Source organism: Macrosteles quadrilineatus, unplaced genomic scaffold (genome assembly GCF_028750875.1).
Source record: "Macrosteles quadrilineatus isolate MER2022 unplaced genomic scaffold, UCM_ALF_1.0 Scaffold_230__1_contigs__length_151601, whole genome shotgun sequence".
NCBI lineage: Eukaryota > Metazoa > Arthropoda > Insecta > Hemiptera > Cicadellidae > Macrosteles > Macrosteles quadrilineatus.
Genome location: NW_026542823.1, coordinates 29,517 through 55,886, shown reverse-complemented (window position 1 = coordinate 55,886; position 26,370 = coordinate 29,517). Strand labels below are relative to the sequence as shown.

Here is a 26,370-nt window from a genome sequence, read left to right as displayed (position 1 = left end):
ATTTGACCAAGAGTTTGAAGGTAAAAGTAACGGATAAAACAGAAGTTAAATTAAAACTAAAAAAAACAAGAAGTATTAGTGTCGGGGTCACAAATCAACAAGAACAGCAAAAATGTGTAAATTCCAAACAGCCTTTAGTCGAAATAAAACAAGTTAATTTAGATAACACATTACAGAACCTACCTGAATCGTTGGGTCAAGATGAAATTAGAAATAAATTAATCAGGAAAAAGAAAGTATTACTCAATGAAAGTATCGCAAACGCTTGCCCCGACTCCGTTGAAAATACAAACAGCAAAGTTATCACAAATTCTGGTCTTTTCAAAAGACATACTCCAGAAGGACCATTGAAGATTCCAAAACAGATAAAGCTAAACAAATGTGATTTGAAATTAAAGTCTCCATTTTCAAAAGAATCCTTAGATTGTAATAGATGGAAGGGTTGTTCTAAAAGCAATATTAATCATGTAAATGCTTTATACAGCAATAACAAAAACTTTGCTCTTTTTGAAGGAAAGCTAAGAACATTTCAAAGTTCAAAAATTATTAGTAATAATGGCATTGATCGAGAAGCTTATGATATCTTTAGTTTTTCTCCCAAACATACAAATTTAAAAAAGTCTAATCAAATAGACATGGGACCTTCGTTTAATTTTTCTAATTTGCAAGAAGACTTTGCCTCTAATCCTTTGCCTTTGAAAGTCAACCTGCCCCATGGTTTTGTAGACAGGCCTGAATTGTTCATCAAGGAAGCTTGTTCGGATGTAAACAAGTCAACTAAAGAACAAGATAAAACTTTGGCACAGGAAATACACTCACTTAAAATAAAGAGCTTAAGTAAAGCCAGTGAATCACAAATGGGTTGTAATGAGGAATTTCCATTTGTTTCCCCTATTTTAGGAAATAATAGGATTCCTGCAAAGCAGACAAATACCGACACTTCTCCAGTGTTAAAGTCAACTACAAAGATGTCATACAAAAATCAAAAAGAATGCTCTCAGATATTAAATTCCACAGATTATCATCCTGACTACCATAATCACAAAGAAGTGATTTCTAAAAGAAAATGTGTCCAGTTCAATGATGTGGTTGAAGAAAAGTCAACGGTTTCCATAGATGAAAATGAGAAGGATAATTCCTGTGATTACCTTATAAATAGTGGAACTGGTTCACCCGTTTTAAAATCAAGTCAACGAAGAAAAGACGTCATCAAGCATAGATTTAATAAAATTCCACCTAAAGCACTTCAGGATCTTGATTCAGCTTCGGTTGATTTTTCTCCCTCTCCGGTTTTAGATGCAAAACTGTTTATAGAATCTTCCAATCTGTTGAAATGTGCATCAAAAGAAGACATCGGAAAAGCTTCTACTTTTGTTACAAGTACACTCAATCCAACTGTAAACCTAATAAAAAATGAGTCAAAAGTTAACCTTAAACTCAATCAAACAAAGCCGCTAAACAAATTTAAGTTGTCTCTTGGTCAAAATAAAGCAGGCAAAACCGATTGCAGTACATCCAAGGATATAGAAAAAGGAGGAAGCCTCTTATCACTTTTAAATTTAGATAATAAAATATTCAACTCTAATGTTGAACGGATCAGTCAACCACTTTCGCAAGTTTTATCAAGTAATCGTGCATTTGCCTTCCCTGATAAATTTATAATTACTTGTTCTCCTGTTTTAAAATCAGAATTAACTAAATCAAAACTTCAAGAGAAAAAGACTGAAGAAATCCAAATTAGTGTCCATCACAGTCACAGACATGAAGATTTAGAAATGCATTGTCAGGGAAAAAATGATTTATTAAATAATATGTGCTCCCTTACTGAATCTCCTAATATCTTGGCTGTGAGTAATGTTAAAACTTCACCTAATGAGTCTAAAAAAGGTAAATATAACTCAACATTAGATGGTGTAAGTTCAACCGAAAATTTCATTTTGACAAATTTTAAAAGATATCTCTCTCCCAAGGTAGAATCTTCATTAAAACGTAAACGGCGAAAATCAGCCGCTAATGAGGGGGGATTAGAAGACCAAGGTCCAATGCTTGGTTTAGTTGTGAGTTCTCCTGGTTCTGACAATGTATTATGTAACAATTTATCAACTTTAGATCAAGATGAAACTCTGGTTTGTTCTCCCTCCTTCAACTCAGCTTTAGATATAAGAAAGTTTCCTTTAATGCTCTCTGATATAACGGAAAGCAATTCCCCCAAAGAAAAGTTTGAGAAATGTTTACAAGACAACAAATGTGACACTAACGATAAACTGGAAAACTGCTCAAGGATTCCTAATGTTAAGCCAAATCCAGAGGAAATTCTTCCAAAAGAATTACATCAGGAAAAGAACAAGGTTGTTAATAAAGTAAAGACATTACTTTCCAGCCTGACTGAAAACCCCTTGACAAATGCTGGACTTGTTAATGCCCAAGACCCAGGATCCCCCATTTTGGAAGGCCAAACATTTAGAAAACCAAAGTTGCCAATTGTATCCTGTGAACCACCTATTTTGAAAGAAAGTATCAATGTGCCTAAAAATGAAACAACAAAATGTATAACGAACCCAAGTGACCATTCTGGTCGTATAAGTGGCAAAAGACGTATAAGGAAAAATTTATCACTATACTTTGAAGAGGTTAAACCTGGAACTTACAAAATAAATGACAAGACCTCCAAATCTTATTGTGATGATGAGAATCGGAGACCTCTTAAGGGTAGAACGACGAAAAGCAAGCGGATGAAAAAATCAAAACTCAATTGGACATTAGATGATGATGAACTAGTATGTTTAAGCCAGATTTCAGGAGTAGGAAATCTTCAACCAAATCCTATCAAAGATGTCAATTGTGAAAAGGTTTGTAGACTTGATATTTTTTTACATAAATGTTATGGTAGAATAACATATTTATATGTATTTTGTTAAAAGTTCTCAATTTAGCTGGTCTGTCAGGTTATGGAAGTTTTTTTATCATAAATTATAGCCTACTAGTATAAGGCCGACTCTTAACACGTTAAGTGCGGGCCAGTCACCTGTGCCCGGCCAGGTCCTGCTGAAATAATCAGTCAGTGTGGTGCAACCTTGTGGAAAGGACCGGAGTTATTGCGTGAGCGTTGTTAGCGTTACATACATAACCTATACTGTGTGTTTTGCACACTGTTCCCGGTGCCAGCTCCGCAAGACCGGTTAGTTCCCACTTGCACAATTATTTACTTTGGACATTTTTATTGACGTATTTCTTTTTTGTATTTTTGCTTTTCATAGGACTCATTATATTTTATTGTTAATTATTTTAGTTTTTAAAATGTGCCTTTTTATAAAGATGGACTCCTGAATACCCCATTTTTATCAGCAGTTCCATGATTCACTGTGATTGAAATAAACAATGGTTTGGAGGGAGAAAGGGGCTGTATATAATTAGATAATATTAATTATAGTGCTATTTAAAAATTTTTGTGTGAAAAACAGTGTTTTGGGACAAAAAAATTTAGTTTTTTCGTCATGGTGCCCATACACGTCATTGTGTCAGTCACCAACCACCAGCGATTTTGAACACCATTTTTATTGGAAAAAACTGCTCAAAACGCCAATTTAGACCTGGATCCTCACTAAATAGGAACAAAAGATTTAAAATTTTATGTGAAAAAATTTCAGGCCCTGTGGAAGCACCCACAGATATTTTTACCCCACTCAATGTGTTAACAATGGTGCATGTGATTAAATTTACAAGCAAGCTATAGTTTACAGTTAATGACTCTGTGCAGTTTTCAAGGTTACAGTACTCATGTTAATTCATATATTGGTTAGGCGTTTTAGGATAGTATAGTATTTTTTATAGAATTTGTGAAGGAGCTGAAATGATACACTCTTTAGTCTTTTTACAAACAAATTTAACCTTCATTTGTTATTTCAGGTGTCTAATGTATTTGATGGAAATCAAAGTCATGTCCCAGAGGCCAAATTTGGTACTCCAAGACACAGGGAGGACAAATCATCCAAAGTCAATGTTCAAAATCACAAATTACAAGAGAGAACTGCCAGTCTACACCTGGCAAATTGGAAAAACCAGGTGCAACTGTTTTGTGATAGTGATGTCTGTATTGAAGATTTTGATGAAGAAAGTCCGATTGAGAGGGCAGATATTATCAATAGAGTTGAAGCCAAGAAAGTAGACTCAGTAAAAAGAAACTTAAACAACTTTGAAAGTGATGTGTCTACAAAACAACTTTACCCAGAACCCAAGAGTATGTTTCTCAACTTTGAGCCAGACAACCAAAACAACACTTGTGAATACCCATCTTCCGAGGACTCATGCTGTGATGTCGAGATCCAGGAAGATTTTTCTCAAAGAACATTTGCAAGGTCTCCTGCTTTCAAGATAGAATATTCTACCACACCAAACACTAAGTCGTCCGAGGTAAGTTAAACTGTATCCTTCATATTAGATTATTTTGTTTATTATTGATTTGATTTAACTATGCAAATGAGGAGTTTGAAAATGTCAGGTTATGGTGTGTGTAACAAGCCCTCAAAGTGGTTTATACCAATGCAACGACAGGTTTACTCACTTTCACTGGGTTCATTATTTGCAAACATTTTACTTATAAATAATTAGTCTTTCAAACACTAAACAACAAGTTTTACGTTAGGCTAAATACAAGCATTGAATGGCTATCTTCAACACGCAAAAACAGGTGTTTTTTAGGTTAAGTAAGTTAAGTCAAAGGTCAAATGTAATGACGAATAAACAGCTGATCGTAGTCATAGTATATTCAAGTGTTGCCAGGTTGTTATCAGTAACACGTATTATGTGCCTTATACAATCACGCTTTTAAGTTGATGCAGGAATTCAGAATTAGCTGCTTTGCATCCTATAATCAGTGCAAGAAAGCCCACTTTGTCAGGTAACTGTAGGAAAAAATTATTTACTGTAAAATGTGTTAGCCTAATAAGACTTTTTTGCAGGAAACTCAGAATGAAACTGACTTACAACCACCGTCTTTTCCACCAGCTTTAGAAATAGATGTTAACACGGCTTCATCAGCAGTAATAATTGATTCAGCCTGCAAAAACAAAAGAACCAGGGTGAAAAAGTAAGGAATATCTCTATTTAATACTGAATTCTAGTACGATTTGACCTTCAATGCCCTTAGAATTTTACAATAAATTTACTGCAAGGAGTACTTATGTCTCAATAGTGTGTTTGGTAGTCAATGGGTCTATCCATATCAAGTGATCCAACAGGGGTAGCTTGACCATTTTTAAAATAAATAATATTTTTATCCTAGATACCTTTATCAATTCTGGGTTCAAAAGTGATTTTACAATTTTTTTATCTATTTTGTTACTCCTACGGCGGCCATTTTTGTTTTGCGGAACACGCAAATTTTTGCTCATGTAAGGGTTTGCGTAAACTTGCACAACTCGGTAACCATGAACACTAGAGTGATGAAACAAAAAGTATTTTAATCTGGAAGAAACAGCCTAAATATTATGTTCTGTACATATTTATTGAAATGTGTATCAAAAACAGTTTTAAACCCATCTCAACATTTCATAAGAAAACGGAAAAATTTCAACTTTTGAAGGCGTATTACCATTGGAACGAATAAAATCTCAGACTTGATTTTTTTTTGTGTGTGTAGCAACTCAGTAGAACTGTTTGTATTTCAAATATCAACCATAAGACTTAATTCCTTAAAAAGTTATCATTTTTCAAAAACTGAAATTTTTTGAAAAATTCAAATTTTGAGTCTCAATATCTTTGTTGGGACAAAGTTTAAAAATCTGAAATTTTTACCAAAAACCCCTCTTATGGTTGTTATACTGCTGTATGAATTTCATCTTTGAGATTTACTTTTAAGCTAAGTTACAGTATCATGAAAGTCGCAAAAACCCCATAAGCTCGGCCAACGCGGCTAGTACTGTAGGTAGCTTAAAAATTAATTTATAGGTGTAGGTAATTATTTTATTTAATGTTAACTTACCTAACTTACTTTAAAGTAATGTATAGCCTTTTCTTGCAAATTTCTTGTCTTATGTGAAATTAAAAAAAACTTTTTATCAGATTATTTTCATTCAGGTTTACACCTTTTTTTTAATCGGCCTAAATATTTTGAACTCGTTTATTAATTTATTGAACCACTTTCATTTTAATAAAGAATATTAGAAATTTCACATACAAAAGCTGTTTGAAAGACAAGTTCTTAAAGTATACAACTTTTTTACTTGTTAGTGTTTTTTGTTCCACTTTGATCATGCTTAGGAAGTTTGGATGTTTCTTCATTCAGTTTGGGTTTGTCCTTCCAGTGGTTTTTGTCAGTAAAAAGAGATTTAATTTTCTCAAAACTTTGTTTATAGGCACCCAAGCTTGGTCTTTCTAATTTGTTTTAAAGGCGGTTGGTTGTTGGTCCTGCTGGATCTTTATTTTGATAACTAATGTCAATCACCTCTGCCACCCACCACTGTCATACACAAATGCAATAGTCTTCGGTATGAAGTGTAATTTTTACAGCTTTCAGTTGCTAGTGAGGTTACGAAGCACCTAACATTACTACTGTCCGGTACAGGAATCAAATGGAAGCTTCTTGTTCCAGTAATCTTTAAACAGTTCTCAAATCGGTCCAGGAGTTTGTTGTTGTAGTGTTGAGTGATTTCTTCATCTGTTATAAAAATGAATTATTTTGTTAAGAAAAACTGTGTTTTGTGACTCATTTACGACTTCCTGTAGGTTCTGGAGACTGTATCAGTTCCCACAGAATATGAGTTATTTTTTTTTTTTTAATACCACAATAAACACTTTATTGATTTGTGTTATACAGGTTACGGTACATTAAATCTAAATGGAAAATAAATTTTAAGACCTCAATATAAATAGAATTAACTAAGTTTTATTTAAGTTAAATGATGAATAAAACTTAAAATTTAGCAGGATTTTATTTATTTTTAGTATTGTAGCGGTACATATAGAACAGGCCTAATTTGTACTTTGGGTACAAAGTTTAAGTTAAAAATCTGTTTTGGATTTTTGAAATGTACATTAAGATAAGTTTACATTAAATAAAATAATTACCTACACCTATAAACTAGGGTTGCTTTCAGAGAGGTGAAAGCCAGTTGAGCGGAACAAACGTGATTTGATATTTGTATTAGTAACTAAATGTAAAAAAGTCAATAGATGTACTAATGCTGGTTTTATTGTTTGAAATTATAATAATTCAGATTTGTTTTTACTACATCTTGTTATTCAAATACCTCTTCCAAAAGTACATTATGGTAGTTTTGACCAGGAAAATATGATCAGTTAATTTGGTGCAACACAAATAAACAACTCGATCAATTATCTATAACCTACACTTTACCTTCCTAATCTAACCTTACTTCAAAACACTTAATGTAGTCACGAATACTCATAAACTCCGACCTACCTTGTAAACAAAAAACTGTCATATGGCTACTTTAGTCCCATAAGCCTAATGTTAAAATTTGAAAATTTTAAGTTCGTTTTAAATTGCATTAGCATTATCTAATTGAAATTTGTTTGTTTATTAACCATCTCACTATTAGTCTAAGTAATCTTGTTAAGTTTAGCTGAAATGTGTTCTGCCGTTATTGAGTGATGTTGCTTTATTTGTTGCATTGAAGTTGATCCCAAAGAGCTACGCTCGCTTCGCTCGCTCCGCTCAATTAATCTTTAAGCTACCTACAGTACTAGCCACGTTGGCCGAGCTTATGGGTTTTTTGTGATTTTCATGATACTGTAATTTAGCTTAAAAGTAAATCTCAAAGATGAAATTCATACAGCAGTATAACAACCATAAGAGGGTTTTTTGGTAAAAATTTCAGATTTTTAAACTTTGTCCCAACAAAGATATTGAGACTCAAAATTTGAATTTTTCAAAAAATTTAAGTTTTTGAAAAATGATAACTTTTAAAGGAATTAAGTCTCATGGTTGATATTTGAAATACAAACAGTTCTACTGAGTTGCTACACACAAAAAAAAAATCAAGTCTGAGATTTTATTCGTTCCAATGGTAATACGCTTTCAAAAGTTGAAATTTTTCAATTTTCTTATGAAATGTTGAGATGGGTTTAAAACTGTTTTTGATACACATTTCAATAAATATGTACAGAACATAATATTTAGGCTGTTTCTTCCAGATTAAAATGCTTTTTGTTTCATCACTCTAGTGTTCATGGTTACCGAGTTGTGCAAGTTAACGCAAACCCTTACATGAGCAAAAATTTGCGTGTTCCGCAAAACAAAAATGGCCGCCGTAGGAGTAACAAAATAGATAAAAAAAAATTAAAATCACTTTTGAACCCAGAATTGATAGAGGTATCTAGGATAAAATTATTATTTATTTAAAACATGGTCAAGCAACCAATTATTTTATTTCTGGATCACTTGATATGGATTGACCCCAATGTCAAAGATTTTATGGCATTATTGTGCGGTCAAATTATCAGAGAGTTATATCTCACTCCTCTTTCTATAAGCGGTCAATTTTAGATTTTTAGAACATTTTTAATGGCTTTTATAGAATCTGCATTAAATATTCTACTAGAAAAAGAATTTGTTAAAAATTTCAAAATCATGTAAACATTGAAGTTGTTCTACTCTTTCCATAAAAATAGACCAATAAGACTACACTTAAAAAACTCACAGAGAAAGCCTAGGTTGATGCAGCAATGGTTATTGAATCTTAATTAATTCCATAATCAATGGCTTAATCTAGAACAAATAATCCAAACCTTATTATTTAAGCAATCAAATGTCTATGGTTTGTAATAAAAAATTTTTTCTTTAATTATGAAATGTGTCTGTTTATGATATTGTTTTAACTATTAAACTCAATTAACAACCAAGCACTGGCTCGATCCCCGGTACTTAACATTAAAATGTTGATGCAAAGGTAAACATTGTGAGTTTTCTCATCATGCCATGGAGACCAATCAATATTTACTTTTGAAATCCTCACCTCCTAACTTTGGACATCCCCGGGGCGCAGCCCGAGGGGAACTCAGGGAAGTGAATAGGTCTAAGACATTCCTAGATTTTTGGACCATCTTTGTGCTTAATTTTGGCTTTAGGCCTATCGGCTTAGTATTTTAGTCATGACAGGGGGACAGACAAAAATACAGACAGAAACTACCTTATTTTTATTATAGTATACATAGAGAATGTAGATTATCTGGCCTCCTGCTTTCAGCATCTCAGCTGTTACTCTATCTTCTCCTGGTACCTTTTATTGCAGTCTTTATTTCTTCCATGGATGGATTGGCTGCAAAAGGTTGCACATCCTGATATCCATATATATATCCTCCTCATGATTTAATAAGTAGCATAAATAGACTCTCCTTACTTATAGACCCTCAGATTTCCGCATAATTACTTTTCTTGTTTTGTTTTTAATGTCATATGGATGTGTAAGGCTTGAATTCTTTTTTGAACTCACCTAAAGTTTTGATAAAATTCTCTTGAATTGCTAGCTTTTTGGTCCTTTTCTGTTTTATCCTGCAGACTATTGATCCATTATCTTTTCTTCCTTTTGAGAACTTTAACTGTTTGCTTTTACTTTGGTATCACAGTTCCTCCTGTCAATCTCTCTTCCATGTTTCAGCCAGATGTCTTTAGCTTGTTTCCTTTTAATTACCATTAATTTACAATCTTCAACAAATCAAGGTTTCTGTTTCCTGCGCTTATTCTTCACAAACCTCTTCAGCACATTTTTGCATTGTGTATCTTAGCGGTTTTCATCCGTCCTCAATAGGATTATAACTGGTAGTAGTATTTATTACTCAATTATTACTAGAATTACGATTTTTTAAATGTTACGTTAACAGCATCAACCCCTTCTGTTACAGAGGCAGCCTGGTTGAGAGGCTGAGGAGGCTTGTCCGAGGACAGCGTGCCGAGGTCAACATGTTCCATCACGAGATCTCAGCACCAAGGACCAACACTAAGACGTGTTCACTATCTGTGGTCTCAACCACGCAGGCCTGCTCCTTGCTGATGCTCAACTGTAGATACACAGACGCCAGCAGAACATGTATGTACTAGTAAACACGTTGCTCGAAATCGAGCAATTGCAAAGAAGTAAAGTAGTTATTTAAAAACAAATAAAAGTCATCATAATTTCCGATGAGTTTTAATAGACTCAACTCATAGATTACGTACCTAACAGTTTCATGTAATCAACATTTCTTGTTCAAATATTTTATCATTTTTCAAAAGCTGATCTGGTTTTTTAAATGTTTTATTTATTTTTTTATTTTATTTTCAAAAAATCTGTAAATCAGTGAAGTGAATAAAAATAGTAAATTCTTATTAGTATTTTCTAACTAGTTTTAGCTAATTCTCAAAACGAGGTGAATAAGAATTTGCTAAGACTAGTTAGAATATACTTGGATCATTTTGGCAATTCCTAGTATATTCTAACAGGTTAGAACAAACTAGGCCTAGAAAATACTAAGATGACGCAAACTTTCAAGTGTAAGATGATGAAAACAAAAGAAACTATAAACAAAAATGAAACAGAAGAAACCAAAGATCTCTCACTTCCGGAACTTCAACGTTTGGTACTGCTACAGCAGATCAAACTGATCAAAATTCAAATTAAAAAGGAAGCGTTACAGTTGGAACTTGGAACTACTTAAACACCCTAAGAACTCTAGTGGAAGTGACATGATTATGGGCGACAACATTGATGGCACTGACGGCTTCTTTGGAAATAAATACATTGTTTTATAAACATTGTTAAAGTCAAAGTCTCCCAACTTCTATTTCCTACCCCATATCTAGGATTTGTAATAAATAAAAAAATATTTAAAAAAAACATAAAAAAAACTTAAATTTTTGTTCATAGAAGCAAGCACTGTATGGGGGACTTTACAAGTGCACATGCTTCTACTCCAGTAAATGTACTGGTCAATGTACTGCTTGCACTTATCTACATCTAACTCACGCCTGACAGAGTACGTTTTTCTGTTCCGTACATGCATAAACATAGCCAGGATGACTGATAACCCTTTTTTGGCCTCCGTCACCAGAATGCTAGCCTGCCTACCCCTAGCTTAAAAATCTTTAAGAATATACTAGCCCTGGCCAGTAAAAACTAACGTTTATTCACCTAAAAAGGTTAGAATATTCTAGTCATTTGATGATCTTAGAATTTACTAGGGGTAGTATATTCTGACTACTTTTATTCACCTAAAACTTAGAATATACTTGAAATCAGCTTAGTTTAAGCAAATACTAGTTTTTATTCACACCACCCAATGTACCCAATGCGTTTCATTGAATAGAAAAATAAATAACAGCAATTAAATTATACAGCTGATCAAAATGTAAACAATTATGTTCTTCATAAGGATAACATGGGAACTTTAACTGCCACTGGAGCAGAGCCAAAGGGACTTATAAAAAAATTAAGGCCAGTTTGCAAATCTACGCAACACGCTCTTTCCAATGAGACGTCAATGGATAAAATCGGTTAAGAAATGGCGGAGGAGTTCAACCGACAAAGTTTCATGTAGGGTATTAATTATATAGATTCGGCGGTTGTCCTTTCTTTTGGATACAAATTTTTTTTAGGATGGAAGAATCCCAAATTTTTGGGAAATTTTTAGAAAAATATATTTTTGATCTTCTGGCCACTTAAGCAATTTCACTGTGTTTACAAGTTACGAAGATGATGTCTCTGTAATCACACAAGATAATCACAATTTTGCTGCTTTTGTGGGAGACAATGATGTCTCAATCATGGGAAAGGTCATTGATTTGGTCGCTAAGGTGGGAGAAAAAGATAACTTAATGAGGATTTGGCCACTTGGTGGTTAACTTACAATGATGATGTATTTGTATTTGCGAGAGATGTTGATATTTAACTGTGAACACAGATTTTAGTCATGATGATGTAAAAAAAGTCGTGGTGTAATAAGACCTGATACTGATTGAATCAATATTTCCATTTGAACACTTTTTTAAACGAACTAAAGTTTTTCTATTTGCACACACAAATAAATGAAAGACATCTTTTGTAATTTCCATCAATCTTAATTATGTTCTTACTTCACTATAATATCTTGTGTGTGAAACATAGTGGTGTATAGTATTAACACTTAGAATCCCTTGGTATTATTAATTAAATTATCTCTTCATTTTTTATCCTGACAAAAATTATATTGCTTATCGCTTATTGCTTATCTCAGACAAAATTCTTGGTTGTTATATACAAACTAGAAGGTAGGGTTGGTTCCACAGTCATTGTAAACCGTTGAATGTTGGGCTTTGAGAGAACTCCCTATGGGTAAACCATTGACTTAAAAATACTGTTGTAGACATCCCATCAATATGGACCAGCTTTCGCCATTTTTTTTTTTCAAAAAGAATATAGGCCTATTTGTAAACCAGTCACAGATTGCACTGACAACTTAAAGTCTATTTTCTACCTTACGATGCTAAGATAGTTGACATAACATAAAACATTCTTTAGGTTGTATAATAAGTCATCCTATCGGCTTGACTAAAAAAAGTCTGAATATAACACAGAAATCGGTAAACTTAGTTTACATCAGGTTAACCTGTCAATGGCTCACTTCAACTATGTCCATTTTATTTTGGGAATAGAACATATTGTTCTATTAGTAGTCAAAGCAAAGGTTAAACTGTCAAAAATACAGACTCACAATGTGGATGCATTGCAGCAATCTATTTCTGTTGCAAGCTACACTACAATTCAAACAAGTTCATATTTTTATACAAGTTTTCGGTGCTCACACTAAACTTACAATAATAAGCTAAAAGTAGTAAACTTCCTGATCAGAGGTGAACCTGAGTTGGTTTGTTTAAAAGGGTCTCTCCCCAAGTGTGGGGCATTGAGCTGTAAGGGAGTTTTCCTTAGTCGCACACTGTACAGACTACTGAGACAGGATTTGAACTCTCAATACCTTCTGTCCCAGTGTAGGAGTTCAAGGCTTTGTACTCCAGATTTTTGTACATACAGACTTAATTTTTTCCAGCTACTAAAACATAGTTTCTGTACCAATTTGTAATTGTGTTTATAGCTTCCCAAGATTATGGGTCGGGAGAGGAGATAGTTGATCCTGAAGTACATGTATATGTTGATCCTTCATACACAAAGAACATCAGAGAAGGCTGTAACATTACTGTTTTCCCACCTTGGTATGCATATTTATTATTTATGTTTGTTGTGCTTTATTGTAGTCTACTTTGCTCACAGTATTGAAATCACATCACTAACCCTAATTCACTAATCATGGTTAAATAAACACACTACAGTCGGGACCACGAGAGTCTACAGTTGGCGGCAGGCAATCACAAGACAAGGCTAGTGTGACGTTGCCATATCGCCTGTTGACGACACTAATTAAAATACTAAACAATATTTTCAAATCAGCTGGTATTATTAGATTTGGCAACACCGCACTGTCCTCATTGGCTACTTCGAAGTCACGTCGTAAATAGGCTCATCCCTCAACTGCAGACTCTCTTGGTCCCAACTTTGGAGTGTTGTTTTTATTTTTTTGGTGTTTCTACACCATTGGCGTTTTATTACTAAATTAAACAAGTGTATATGTGACAGTTACCTACTGTATTTAAGCTATTGGAGGAATATAAACTTATAGGTTTTTAAGAGGTGTGACAATTCTTCTCCAGAGAAAACAGCATTCTTCTTCTACTATATAAATCTTTAGGGCCTAATGCATTTATGTTTATATCATTTACTTTGTTGTTTTATTTATTTTTTATTGATGGATAGTTTGGCTTTTTGGAGTGGCTAAGTTCCTAAGACTTATCGCAGAGGATTTTTCCTTTTCATTATCAACATTTCTTAAATTCCTCTATAACTTTTTTTTAATCTCAGGCTTTACTTAATGATAAACCTAAGATTGTGAAGCTATAAGATATACAAGGTTCGTTGTTTACAACAAAGATTAGGTATTACAGATACAGACTACAGATATTACAGACTGAGCCCCAAGCTGGCTCCATTTATTTGTTCATTCCAGTGCTTCAATCATTTCCTTAGTATAAACTCAAGGTTTAAATTTTTTGACATTTGACACTCAACTTATCAATCTAATTTCTGCCTTGCACTAGTGTTGAAACTTGAAAGATATTTTGGTTTCAGTTTCAATCAGTGTGAGAATTTGTGAGTTATGTTTGATTGTTTTGGCAGGCGCAGTTTGTGGTACGAGAGCAGAGGTGTCGTAGTCATGTATCAGGTGACTAAGATCCGTCTAGAGACTACAGATCACCAGATTAGTCTTCCTGTGGTCGAGGGTAGACAGCCCAGTCATACTTCTGTGGCGCAGTTCGCCTGTCAAACTCAGGGTATGAAACTTTACAAGAAAAAGGTTACTAGGTATTACCTAATTTTAAAGTGTGTTTTTTCTCACAGTCTTTCCTTCCTTTTCACTACAAATCCTTTACACTAGCTCTTATTGTTTTTCTATAAGTTTTAATTTTAAGGTTCATAGACCCTCAAATGAGATAAAACCCTAGGTGGTCAAAAGTTCCTGGGTATCCTTGATCTTCCAGAAAAGTCTGTGTAGTCACTTTTATCGTAGATGACCCAAATAGTTGTTTTTTTATCAAAATTATTTCGTTATTGAGATTGTACATGTTGTACAGATGAGCTGTGTGGTTGCCGTAATCAGCTGGTATCTCAGCTGTTCACAGCCCCGCTGTTGTCAGTACAGCCCCACAATGCAGCAGATGGGGCTCTCACAGCTGCACTGGCAGGGGGCTGGTACCCTCATAGGGTCAAGGTCAAACTTACCCTGCTGCACAGGTATCAGGCGAGGTAAGAGTTGAGAATACTTGTTATGGAACTTATATTAGTTTAAAATTTGTTGAATTAAATTGATTGGAGTTGGCTCCATGGCCAACTAAAGCCCAAGATTTGACAATGAGTAGTATATATTATTATTTTGTAAAATCTCGATCTTTGTCGTGGTTGAATTTTAGAGATAACCATCTAGAACCTTTTTGAGTGAACTTTAAATCAGACACTCTTTTTGTAGGTACGTTTTAGGTTATTCTTACTTTGTGTGTCCATCATGCACCGAAAACCTATTTTCAAATAGGAATGAACAAATCACTGAAAAATCTATTGAATAACTACTAGTCAAAGCACGTATTTTTAAGAGTTGTCATAATTAACATGGCTGCATGTTTGTAGGTGTCATCAAAACAAAGTGCAGACAAGAATTCTGTGTGTTGACAGCGGTGGGTTAATGTGTCAGCTGAATCTTCGTTCTGAAGAAGGTAAGTAACTCAACATGTGGTGTCCATGGGAATCTTTATAGTTGATGCACACAAAGCTGTTTGGAAACAGCCTTAGCCCTAGGTTTGTTTTCTTTTATGCTGAGAGATCCTAGGTTACACTGCAGATACTATAAAGAACTTGGTAATGTTATGAAAACCAAACTTATGTTGTTCCATGCAAATAGTTTAAGGTGGTATTTTAGGACTGAACTCATTTTGTCTTTTTATTTTTGTTTGTTTCGAATTGCTTTATGCATTTTCCTTACTGGGATTCAAAGATGTTGAAAAAACAACACTAGTGATAAAATACTACTAAACTACTTATCAAACTATTGTTAAATTAATTCAAGTCATGTTACTAAATCCATTCCTACAATTATTTTTTCATTCTAGTTCTTTTTTCACAGTGTATGGAATCCAAGAACTACTTTTGACTTCCTGACTTTCATGTATACAAACAACAATTGTACTGTCTACTTTTAAATGCTTGTGTAGTATAAAAAACTAATTTCTCTGTATTTTTTGTAGATATCTTGAAATTAGGATTATGGAAAGAATCAGAAGGAAAAACTTTTGTAATGAGGAAGCTTACAGTGAGCAGACGTGTCTTTATTGATAGGTGGGTGATAAAAATAGACTAGCAATTAGCAATACTTTTCAGTAAAGAAATATTTCGGATTTTTAGTTTTTGTGTACTTAAGTTAACTATGCTGAGGTATTTTGTATTACTCACAGGAGATTGTATAATTATATGTTTTTGATTCAATGTTACTGAATTGTATCCCTGACATCTGAGAGATAAAATAAAAAAAAAACACTGTTTTTAACATGTGTTTTTAACCTTGTTGATTTTCAGGAGTAGAGGTTTGAGATCATTCCTGAGCTACCTACACCCAGAGTCCAGCAGTCAGCAGATAATGTATGTAGCTACTCCAGCTGATGACTGGACAGCTCAGCTGATTGAGACAACAGCTGATAAACAACCTAGGATCACCATACATCAACAGAAACTCCTCACTTTGCCCATAGAGGAGGTAAAACCATTGTCTTGTTATTATTGAAGCAGATTTCTTGATAGTCTAGTGTCCAAATTAAGTTTCACTTAATGTTTTGTTAATTTTTTTTGTATTAAGAACTCTTTGGCTTAAATCTTTGACAAAAAACAATTGGGTATAGTAGTTTTAATTACTTAGATTGTTTACAAGTCTAAATTGTACTTAGAAAAGCTAGTACACTAGGATCAAAACCAAAAGTAAAACATAAGAAATGTAAAAATGTTCTGCATTTACAGTATTAGGTAGGGACATATAAAGATCTTCATCTGATCCATGAGAATGACAAAGTATATTTCCGTCACTAGGGCTTAAAGTGACTCTTTTTCACCTGAGGTCAAGTTTTACAATGAAGGTGAAGCCGAGGTCGGAAAATGAGTGAAGATTAAAAAGACACTTTTTGACCGTGAACTATATTGGTGAACTATATTTTTCGCTATATTCCATAATTAATTAACAAGCTAAGCTAGAAAACAAAATAATTTTTATGTAAAGATAACCCCTCAAAACGACTTCCAGCTTGTTTTTAATTCTGCTAATGCAAAAGAGCAGCTGATTAGTAAGTGATTCATTCATTTTGTCTATTACATTATACCATCGATATGTCGAGCGATCGACAACAATAGGCTAACACCTTACCTAATAAATCAATAGATAAAAAAATTTTATCGATCAGTTTGCCACAATTGAAATTTGGATATTTACTACTGTTTACAACAGCTGATTTTTACTCCCTAGAGAGTAAAAATGCTACTTAAGACCCGCAACCCATGCATTAAATACCCCAGCTGCAGCTATATATTAATTTGAACGGATGGTGTTTTCGGCCTCTAGAGACCTCAAAACGAAAAAGTAAATCGGTTCCGGGTCCAGGTCTTACCATGAGTACTACAGTACCGTAATAGCTTATTCCCTGTATGGCAAATTCGTTAAAACGGATGTTTTTGCTACAGTATGACGAAAATGTATTTAAAATAAGAGAATGTGTTTACTATTTGGTTTACCTCAACCTTTTAGACTAAGGTGTCATAAAATTCATTATTTATTTTTCTTTGAGGTTTGATGGAAAGTTCTGGATTTATTGTTCTAATAAATCAACGAAATGGTGTACTTAAATAAATATGTTTACCCCAAAATACATATAAATATTAGTCATCAGCAGACTGGACTGACAGAAACCACAAAAACTGCTATCAAATGCAGTTAAAAATTTGCCCGTGGTACACTGTGCCTATGTAAATGTTAATAGTTATCATATTTTTATTACTACATTCTGGCCATTTTCCCTTACTATGCAGGAGGTGGAAGGAAGAGCGAAACTACAAGTCAGGGTGATGGCTGTGCGTAGAGACGAACTGTTTGCTTGGGAGCCGAGACTCGATCTGTACGTCAAGTTGAACATAACCTCAACTGCAGCTGTGCCAAACTTTCCTGCTCGTGCGTGTCTAGACATGAGTTACATTTGGGCTCACCAAGGTAATTATTCGCAGCAATATCAAACTTAGCATATGATATTTTGACCTATAGAACAGAGTAAGATGTTTGAAATATTGTCTTGTTACTAGAATCAAGAATCAAGAATAAAGATCTTTATTGTCATTGACCTTTTACAAGGAATAGACATAGTCAACAATAGAAATAAAAACTAAAGCTATTTAATACAGTGGGTTCTAAATTAAAAATTAATATTAACATCAGAAACTAAGTACTCTGTTATACAGTAATATGGATTTTGGATGAGCCACTCAAACATTTTTTAGACTTAAACCTATTAAAAGAAACCTGTTTTGCTGCCAGACCTAATTGATTAAAAAACTGTATGCAATTTATTTTATGGCACTTATCTGTTTTGGCCTATCTATGAGTAGGGATATCTAGATTGGATTTGCCTCTTGTATTGTAAGAGTGTATACTCTCTCTACAAGTGAATCGATGAAGATTGGCTTTAGTGTAGAGGAGTATGTGAAAAATATACAAATTTACAACGGTCATAATTTTAAGGTTTAAAAAAGTCGACAGCTATCCACAGGGCCAGCCCCACAGATTGTTCGTATGACTTTTTTTGTAATAAAAGAATTTCATGGGTGTGGGGTGAGTGTCCCCATAGTATAATCTCGTAAGAAATATGAGATTGAAAAAAAACCAAAATAAGTAATCCAAAGGTATTCATTACTAACAAAATCTCTGAGTTTCCAAATTAGATAATTTACTCTAGAAATTTTTATACAAGTGATTTCTATGTGCTCTTGCCAATTTAATTTTGAATCAATTTGGAATCCTACTAATTTTACAGATTTTAATTCATTGTCAAGTGAGGACAGACTCAAAAGAATTTTCTGTGTTTTTTCTTGATTACACGTCAATTTATTTGAAGAAAACCAATTTAGTGCTGATGTTATTGATTCATTAGTAATTAAATCATGGATATCTATTTGTTGCAATCAAAGTTGTGTCATCAGCATATACAACAGTGTCTACATCAACATTCCTCGGCAGGTCATTTATCGAGATTAAAAACAAGAAGGGTCCCAAAACCGAGCCCTGTGGAACACCTACTTTAACAATAAGTTAGACTGACTGCCTCCAACAGATACATACTGCTTTCTATTAGTTAAATTAGGATTTCTATCCTAGTTTTAGTACTAAAGTATATCAAAAACACAAAAGATGCGATTTTCGACCAAAGATGATTAAGTTTGAGGGGTGTGCCTTCTATCCTAAAAAATCCTCAAAATCCAGGCTTTTTGCCCTAGAATACATCAACCTCAATAAAAAAAATAGGCCCCTATCCCTTGTCTTAAAAATAAAATATCATAGGCTAACTTAATTAACTTAAAAATTATATTTAGCTTGAATAACACTATCTGCCCAAATTTACTCCATAGTTCACATATTAACATAATCGACAATTATTTGTTGTTTCCAGGAGAATTGACAATAGACAAGTTCACTGAAGTGTCAATAGTGGAGCTGAAAGATGAAGACTCTCCTAACATTCCTCCTCTTGCAGTTGACTCTGCTGAGGGAAATCTGGTGCTTCTTGACAGTAAGTTCTAAGTTGTATAGTTTTAAACTTGACAGGGGAGATTTTTTTTATTTATATGTTTTTGATTGACTTACCTGAAAATAGAGTGCAGCAGCTATGACAGCTTGCAGGTACATACAGAAACTGTTAATTTAAAGTGGATTTTTTTTCACATGAGATTGGATTTGTTGAGAAACGTGTGTAAAAAATGTTTTAAAAATTTTAAACTAATCTTTAACTCATATCTTGTCAAGATCGACCAAGATATCTTGTCAACCTACTCTCAGAACAATTCATAGTAGTACAAAATATCCCTATTAGTTAACTAGCCTTGTTTGTATTTATTAGTCTTTAGACGCAAGATTTGCTTAGGAAAACTAGCTGATTTCTATCTCTTTCCAAAAACTAAATCATTATTTAATTGAAATTCTCATTGACCTGGACATCTTGGATCCGTCCAGATTAATAAGGGTTTACTGTCGAAAGTCAGAAATATCTTTATTTTATACAACTATTCAAGAATTACAATTTTAGTGTCAAGTAAGTTTTTTTTATTATTAATTTCTGGTATACGGTAGAGCTTCTCCCATCTCAAGAAATTCATCAAGGGTTTAGAAACGTATCTGTGCAAATAATGATATAAAACGCTGATTGTAAAAGAGTGTAGGTACCTGTGCTTTGAAAAGTAAATTAATGAAGTCAGTAGGAGTACAAGGCATAACTTATGTTAAATGTTTCACCCAAAATTATTGCTTGTAGAACACTATATAAGCTATTCTCGTACCTTGACCAAACCTCACTTTAACTTTGTAGCGCTTCAGTCCTTTCTTTGTATATCTTAATTCTTAATATTCTTAATTTATTTGTGTAATTTTACACTGTGCACTAAAAGTGCCTATCTAATTGTAATTTAAAAACAATGTACAGTCTTTAGCGGAAAGCCGTACGGCTGTTTGAACATAACAAATTAATTCTGGTGCTACCGTTACCTTGTCGGAAGTCCGATGAATGATGGTGAAGATTGTCCGTCTCGTCCAAGGTAGTAGGTAGTCCAGGGGATGGAAGCGGTGTAGACAGCAATGGTTTATACCAATGGTGCAGGGGCAACAAAAAGGCAAATTACTAGCTCTAGTGAAGTTAAAGTAACTGGTGTGTATTAATTGAAAACTTAAGATTGACATGAATGAAGTTAAAATGTAAAAACAATGAGATTGAAAGTCCAAATAATATGATGTAGGTACGTATAGGTAGGGACGTCTACCCGTGAAGCCGTCATTAATGCCAGTCAGCAGCGTCTCCAGCGGTCGGAGTGGGACGGCTTGTAGCAGATAACGTTGGGTAGGGTAGCACCAGTCTAGGGACTTTGAGTAACGAACGAACAATATTGCATCATTAAATAATGAAAGAGATATAAAAAGTGTATTTATGTTAGGAAAAATTTTAATTTAAAATTTATTATATTATAATACTGATACTAGAGAACCAAGTGTTGCTCAAAAACGTTTTAACATTACAGCCCTTATCAATATAATTATTACACGTTTTTAAGCTGAGATTTTCTAGTTGGGAGACTAGCCAAATTTATCTTCAATGTAATTCAATCTGTGTAAAACATTATGAAAGTATTTCACAACAATTATTTAGGATTGAATCGGACTGCATAAAAATTAATGTTGTTTACTTTCCAGAAGTTAAACCATTCAAAAACAATTTTTCTATCAAGAAGGGAAAGTAAAATTTCAAAAGAGGTAATGTAAATATTGTGTTGTATATGTTGGTTTGGTGAATGTCTTCAATTTTTAACAACAAATCCTCCCTGTTATCATAGTTTGGTGTAGAGATATCATACTACTGGTTATTAGTTCGTACAAACTCCAATGTTCACCTTGGCGTCCTTTGCCTAATTCATTACTTCATTGTCATATATAACAACCTTTGATATTATTCCTTTTAGGAGTATTTCACACTTGTGAAAATTTGTTGTATCTAGATTGTATTTGCAATCACTCTTCTTTAATTAGCATCCCTTAGTAATTGCTGTATTTTACTTTAATCTCTTGAGGTTTACAGGTTTTACCTTACAGTCTTCAATGGGTTTCAAAAGTATGTTATAAATATGTTCTTTTCTTTTAATAAATACTAATAATTTTGTTTTATTTGCAAATGTTGTTTTGACATCTTCTCTATGTTACTTCTGTCTACTTTCTATAAAATTTTGTATCAGGTCTTATTTTTTTCATTTCTGAGACATGTTTGTATTTTATTTTAATAACTGTTTTAAAGTTCCAATTAATTATAAATTTAGTTCACTGTTGAAAACAACTGTTAGGAATCTTAATACCTAGGAGGAGATTGCTGTTAAACAATTCTGTTTTTCATTTTTTATGATAGCTTTAGTCATCATTTTCAAGAAAACATAGTCATATCTCATTAAACTGACTTTTTTATTTTATATTTTATAACGGTTGCTGAACAGTAGGCCTATAAATTCTGACTATTCCAGTAACCTACAGTAAATCTAACATGGTTTATAAAATAAATTATTACCTTTATTTATTTTATATTTTACAGATTGTTACATAGATTTCAAACCCAGGTACAGCCAATGTTCCAATAATGAATATGTCTTAGACAAACTAATCTATAGCTCACCAACCAGCTAAATACTGAATTTGTCCAGGTATTGTGACAAAGGTGAGCTCAGATGCTTACCTGCGCTGGGAAGGAAGCTGCGGACACAAGGTGATGCGAGTACAGAAGACTGGTCAGTTCTACTGTCTAACCTGCAGACAGACTTCTGCATCCAGCACGCAGAAAGTTGTGTTGGAAGTCTGTGTTGTTGCAGTGGACATTCCACACCTTATCAGGGTCAAGGTAAAGCAATAGCTTTGACAAATGATAGAAGTAGATTTTCCATTTCCATGCTCAAGCTGTTGTCAGTTTTATGATAATAGTGAAAGTATAGTAATTATTGAATTACCACCAACAGAGTGTAATGTAAATACTAATTTATTTGGAATATTCCTAATTTTAGACCTAATCAAAATTTAAAAACAACTGTCAATTAAATGTCTTGAATCTTGAACTTCCCAAATTTTCATTCACAACTAGAACAAACAGACATACACTGGATTTTATATAGATTTTCGGTAGGGATAGACGGGATTGAATTGTTAGTTCGAGACGGGTCAGGATTTTTATTTCCTTCCCTATTTTCGGGACAGGATTTTTTTCCTTTGCAAAAAAGGGTTTGTTTTAAAAGTATCGAGTATTGCAGTTACAAAAAAAATCAATTTTTACTGTTTGTGGCACTCATCTATAAAAACTAATAATGGGTAAAAATTTACAGCTGTAGAAAAAACGTTGTGAGTAAATAATGTCATATCTGGTGTAGTTTAACTGTAAAACATCAGTCTCATAATATAACGATCACTAACTACTTAAAATCAAATATAACTTTACAATCACTTTCATGCTAAGGAAGGAGCTTATGGTTGGTTTATTTCAAATGCTCTGACACCTTTTGTCTGTGTTACATTAAATATCTTTAGAATATTTTTGTTATTTTATATTTTATATGATTTTACATAGTTTTTTAAAAGAATTTTAAAAAGTTGCCCTATTTTAAGTTCTTGACATTATGAACTTAAAATCCCCTTTAGTTAAGAAGACAAATTATTGTAATTGTTCAAATGAATGCCCGATCTATTGGAGTGTTCAGAATATTTTACAAATTACCAGAGAGATATATTTTAAAATTGAGAAATAATAATAGTCAAGATTTTTTATTTCTGTACTTTAGGAATATTTGGGGAAATAGCTGTCCAACAATTGTAACAACCTTAGAAGTTCTGGATTCACTGTAATCCAAAATAATGCATACTGATAAGAAACTATAGTTCAATGTGAAATTTAATTCACTGATATTTTCTATATAGCATTAATCAGTCTTCTCACTTTGTACTTATTATACTAATAAGTCATGTTGTTGGTCACTTTCAAGGTCAAAAGTGAAACGGCTAGAGTATTATTGGCAGAAACAAGTGGTCAAATATCTTCTGAAAAGGTTTGTAGTTTTTCTTTGTTTAATATTGTCAATTGAGAAGCTTAGTGTACGGTAATTAACTTTGTCTTGTAACTGCAGTTGTTGGAAATGAATGTAAAATATAGCATATGTTCATTTTTAACTGTTTTTAAGTTAGTAAGTTAACTGACTGACTTTTGAACAAAGTAGCTCAATAGTGGAACCTTCTGAAGATAATCAAACATGGTTGGTTCAATTTCAATACTGACTTTATGTAATGTTTTATTGCTTCAGTGTCAAGGATAACCCTTGACTTTCTCACCGTCTTTGGATAAACACTGACCAGAAGGTCACCAATCATCAATTATCAATTATTTAAGATGGGGACGCCACTACATAGTGAACGTCCTATAACGTTTATTGATATTGGACTCAATATCAATACGCACATGCGTATTTTAACCCAAATATGAATGAAGGATGATAGTAGGATGAGTGGCGCGATCTTGTAGTCTTGTTAGTGACTAAGGCTGACATGTTCCTTAGACACAGCTGTTAATTAATAGCCCATACCGCTAAAGGCAACTAAGGGACCTACAGTTTATAGTGGAATCCGAACCACATTTTTTCCTTGTAATTTACGACTTGGTCTTATTATCAGGATAGTACTGTGGATAGTCATAGTACTCACTAGTGCGGACGTTAATCCACACCAGGGAGCATCGCATCCACAGTGCATCCCTATAAATATCTACAATTCGTGACCTCCTAGTAGCTGGATTACAGGACGACGCCAACCGTCCTAGTCATGACAGGCAGTTAAAGTTTAATGATGTATGTTTTTTGTTTGAATCACGCCCTGGGGTTAGTTTTACTCAACTAGACGTAAGACTTCCATATATAAGATGTTTAACTGTCTGGGATTTGCCTGTTGGGTTGGGTATGATGATAATAAGGCCTAGAGTGTCCAATCATTAATTGGTCACCTCTTAGCGTCTTTTATTTATATTTACCATCTTGTTAGTAAACATTTTATTTTAAGTGTTAAAAAACCTCAACCAAGATTAGTCATACACTGTATTATAAAAAGACTTAAGTCTATGTCCAAAGTAATTAACTACATCTGCCTTTTAAAAGTTTTAGTTTATTATCTCTCACTTTTGGGTGAGTCGGTAGTTGCCATACACTTCAGGCCCAAGGCAGCAATGTTGTGTGTTCAGATCCTGGTACAAGCCCCAAAAAAATAATAAAAATAATTCTAATATGTTTTCTAAAAATATTGTTTGAGTTAACAAAGCGCTATTTCTGTCACAGAGCTACAATATGATCGGAGTTATTGGATCTACACTGAAGTGCCTTGCAGTTGTGTCGGAAGTTTTGAGGAACTCATTTGGGGACATTATTGAGTTTGTTCTTGAAGAGCTTTAACTTTTATTTTGTGTTTGACTGATTCACAAGTTTAAATCAAGTGATATTTTTCATATTAAGCTTCAACTGTCTCAAAAATTAGTAACTGAGTTATTGGAAAATTAATGTTTTAATAATCGTCCTTTATTTTGTTTTGTCACTGTCTTACATTAGTCTGCAACATAAAAACTAGTCTGTAAATAAAAGTTAGGTTAAATGACAGTATTTATAATACCTGTATGATATTTCTATGTTGGTGCAATATGATCAAAGTTATTGTAATCATTTCTTAGAAGTAGGGATGGTCAAGTCTCGAAATTTCGGGAAATTTTCGGGAAATTTTAAATCTCGTTACACGAGACGAGATTTTTTTTTGGCCGAGATTTTTATCAAGACGAGAATTAAAAAAAAAAAAAAAAAAAAAAAAAATTAAAAACGCCTGCAGAAAGTCAATGCAATACCCGCAATACAGGAGCGTGTTGTAGTTGCGTTTCCTTTGCGAAGGCGTTCTTATTTAATTAATTCTTCAAATGTAAATATTACTTTAATTATTTTAATAACATTTGAGAAGTTTTGTTAAGTGTTAGCAGTGTGAGGAATGTTTTATTACTATAAAAAAAGTCAAAACAAGTAACTATTTTATAAAAATTAATTTTTTATTTTATGATTTATTTTATTTTAGGATAAGTTGAACTCTATCCTAACTGATATCACTATGTTTCCTAATCGTAGGCATTTTTAATAAGTTAGGCGTGATTAATGAAAAATGTTATGCTGATGTTTTTTAATAAAAGATTGTAAATATTCTTGCCTATTATCATTATTTTTGTATTTAAACAGTCATCTAACAATGTTACAAAATCGGGTAACAATTCCGAACGTGCATTTCTCGTTGTGTATGAGAAGGGAAATCCCGTCTCGATCTCGTCTCGAAATTTTATGAGAAATAAAAAATCTCGTCTCGTCTCGTCTCGAAACTAAAAATCCAATCTCGTCCATCCCTACTTAGAAGATTCGTAACTGATAATTATTATAAACATCAAAGACTAAAATGTATAGCTTCCTTTGTGATATTGAATATTAAGTAAATACTGATGTAATGTTTTTATTTCTTTATATGGACTTTATTTAGTGATAAAATAAGAGATATTCAATGTGTAGTATAAAAGATGCGATTTAATGTCATTTTAGAATTAGTTAAGTAAAATAAACAGTTTTTTCTAATTATTTTAAAATGCAAACCTGTTTTATTTGCCAGGAGTAACTTAGTTACTACTCTGTTATTGTTTATCCCTGTCATCTGAACTTTAAATCAAAAATAGAAACATTCATTATTGTCTATTTCATTGCCAAGTAGTTTTACACTTTTAAATAATTTTGAATTAAATTTATTTGAAAACTTCAGCTGTAGCTTTAATGTTTTTATTTATTGCTCATAAACAAACAAAATTAGTACGGCAACGTTTTCTTGTCTATGGTAAAAGGTACTGTAAATATTATTTAGATTTTTGTGACAATATAAATATACAGTAGTACAGGTATAAGTTTTGATTTTTTTGTGAGTGTAGAAAAA

General features: G+C 33.0%; 1 protein-coding gene across 1 annotated transcript; it reads left to right on the top strand.

Annotated features, from left to right (window-relative positions):
- The first annotated feature begins 635 nt into the window (after positions 1-635).
- On the top strand, positions 636-24,876 carry LOC128982380 (uncharacterized). Its single transcript, XM_054401338.1, has 16 exons — positions 636-764; positions 1,971-2,849; positions 3,907-4,410; positions 4,959-5,086; positions 9,862-10,046; positions 13,063-13,180; positions 14,199-14,353; positions 14,654-14,825; positions 15,204-15,289; positions 15,818-15,908; positions 16,146-16,323; positions 17,640-17,817; positions 19,268-19,387; positions 22,047-22,240; positions 23,370-23,432; positions 24,705-24,876. Exons 1-16 carry the CDS (start codon positions 636-638, stop codon positions 24,816-24,818), a joined length of 3,294 nt encoding a protein of 1,097 aa, XP_054257313.1. The 3' UTR covers positions 24,819-24,876.
- The last annotated feature ends 1,494 nt before the right edge of the window (positions 24,877-26,370 follow it).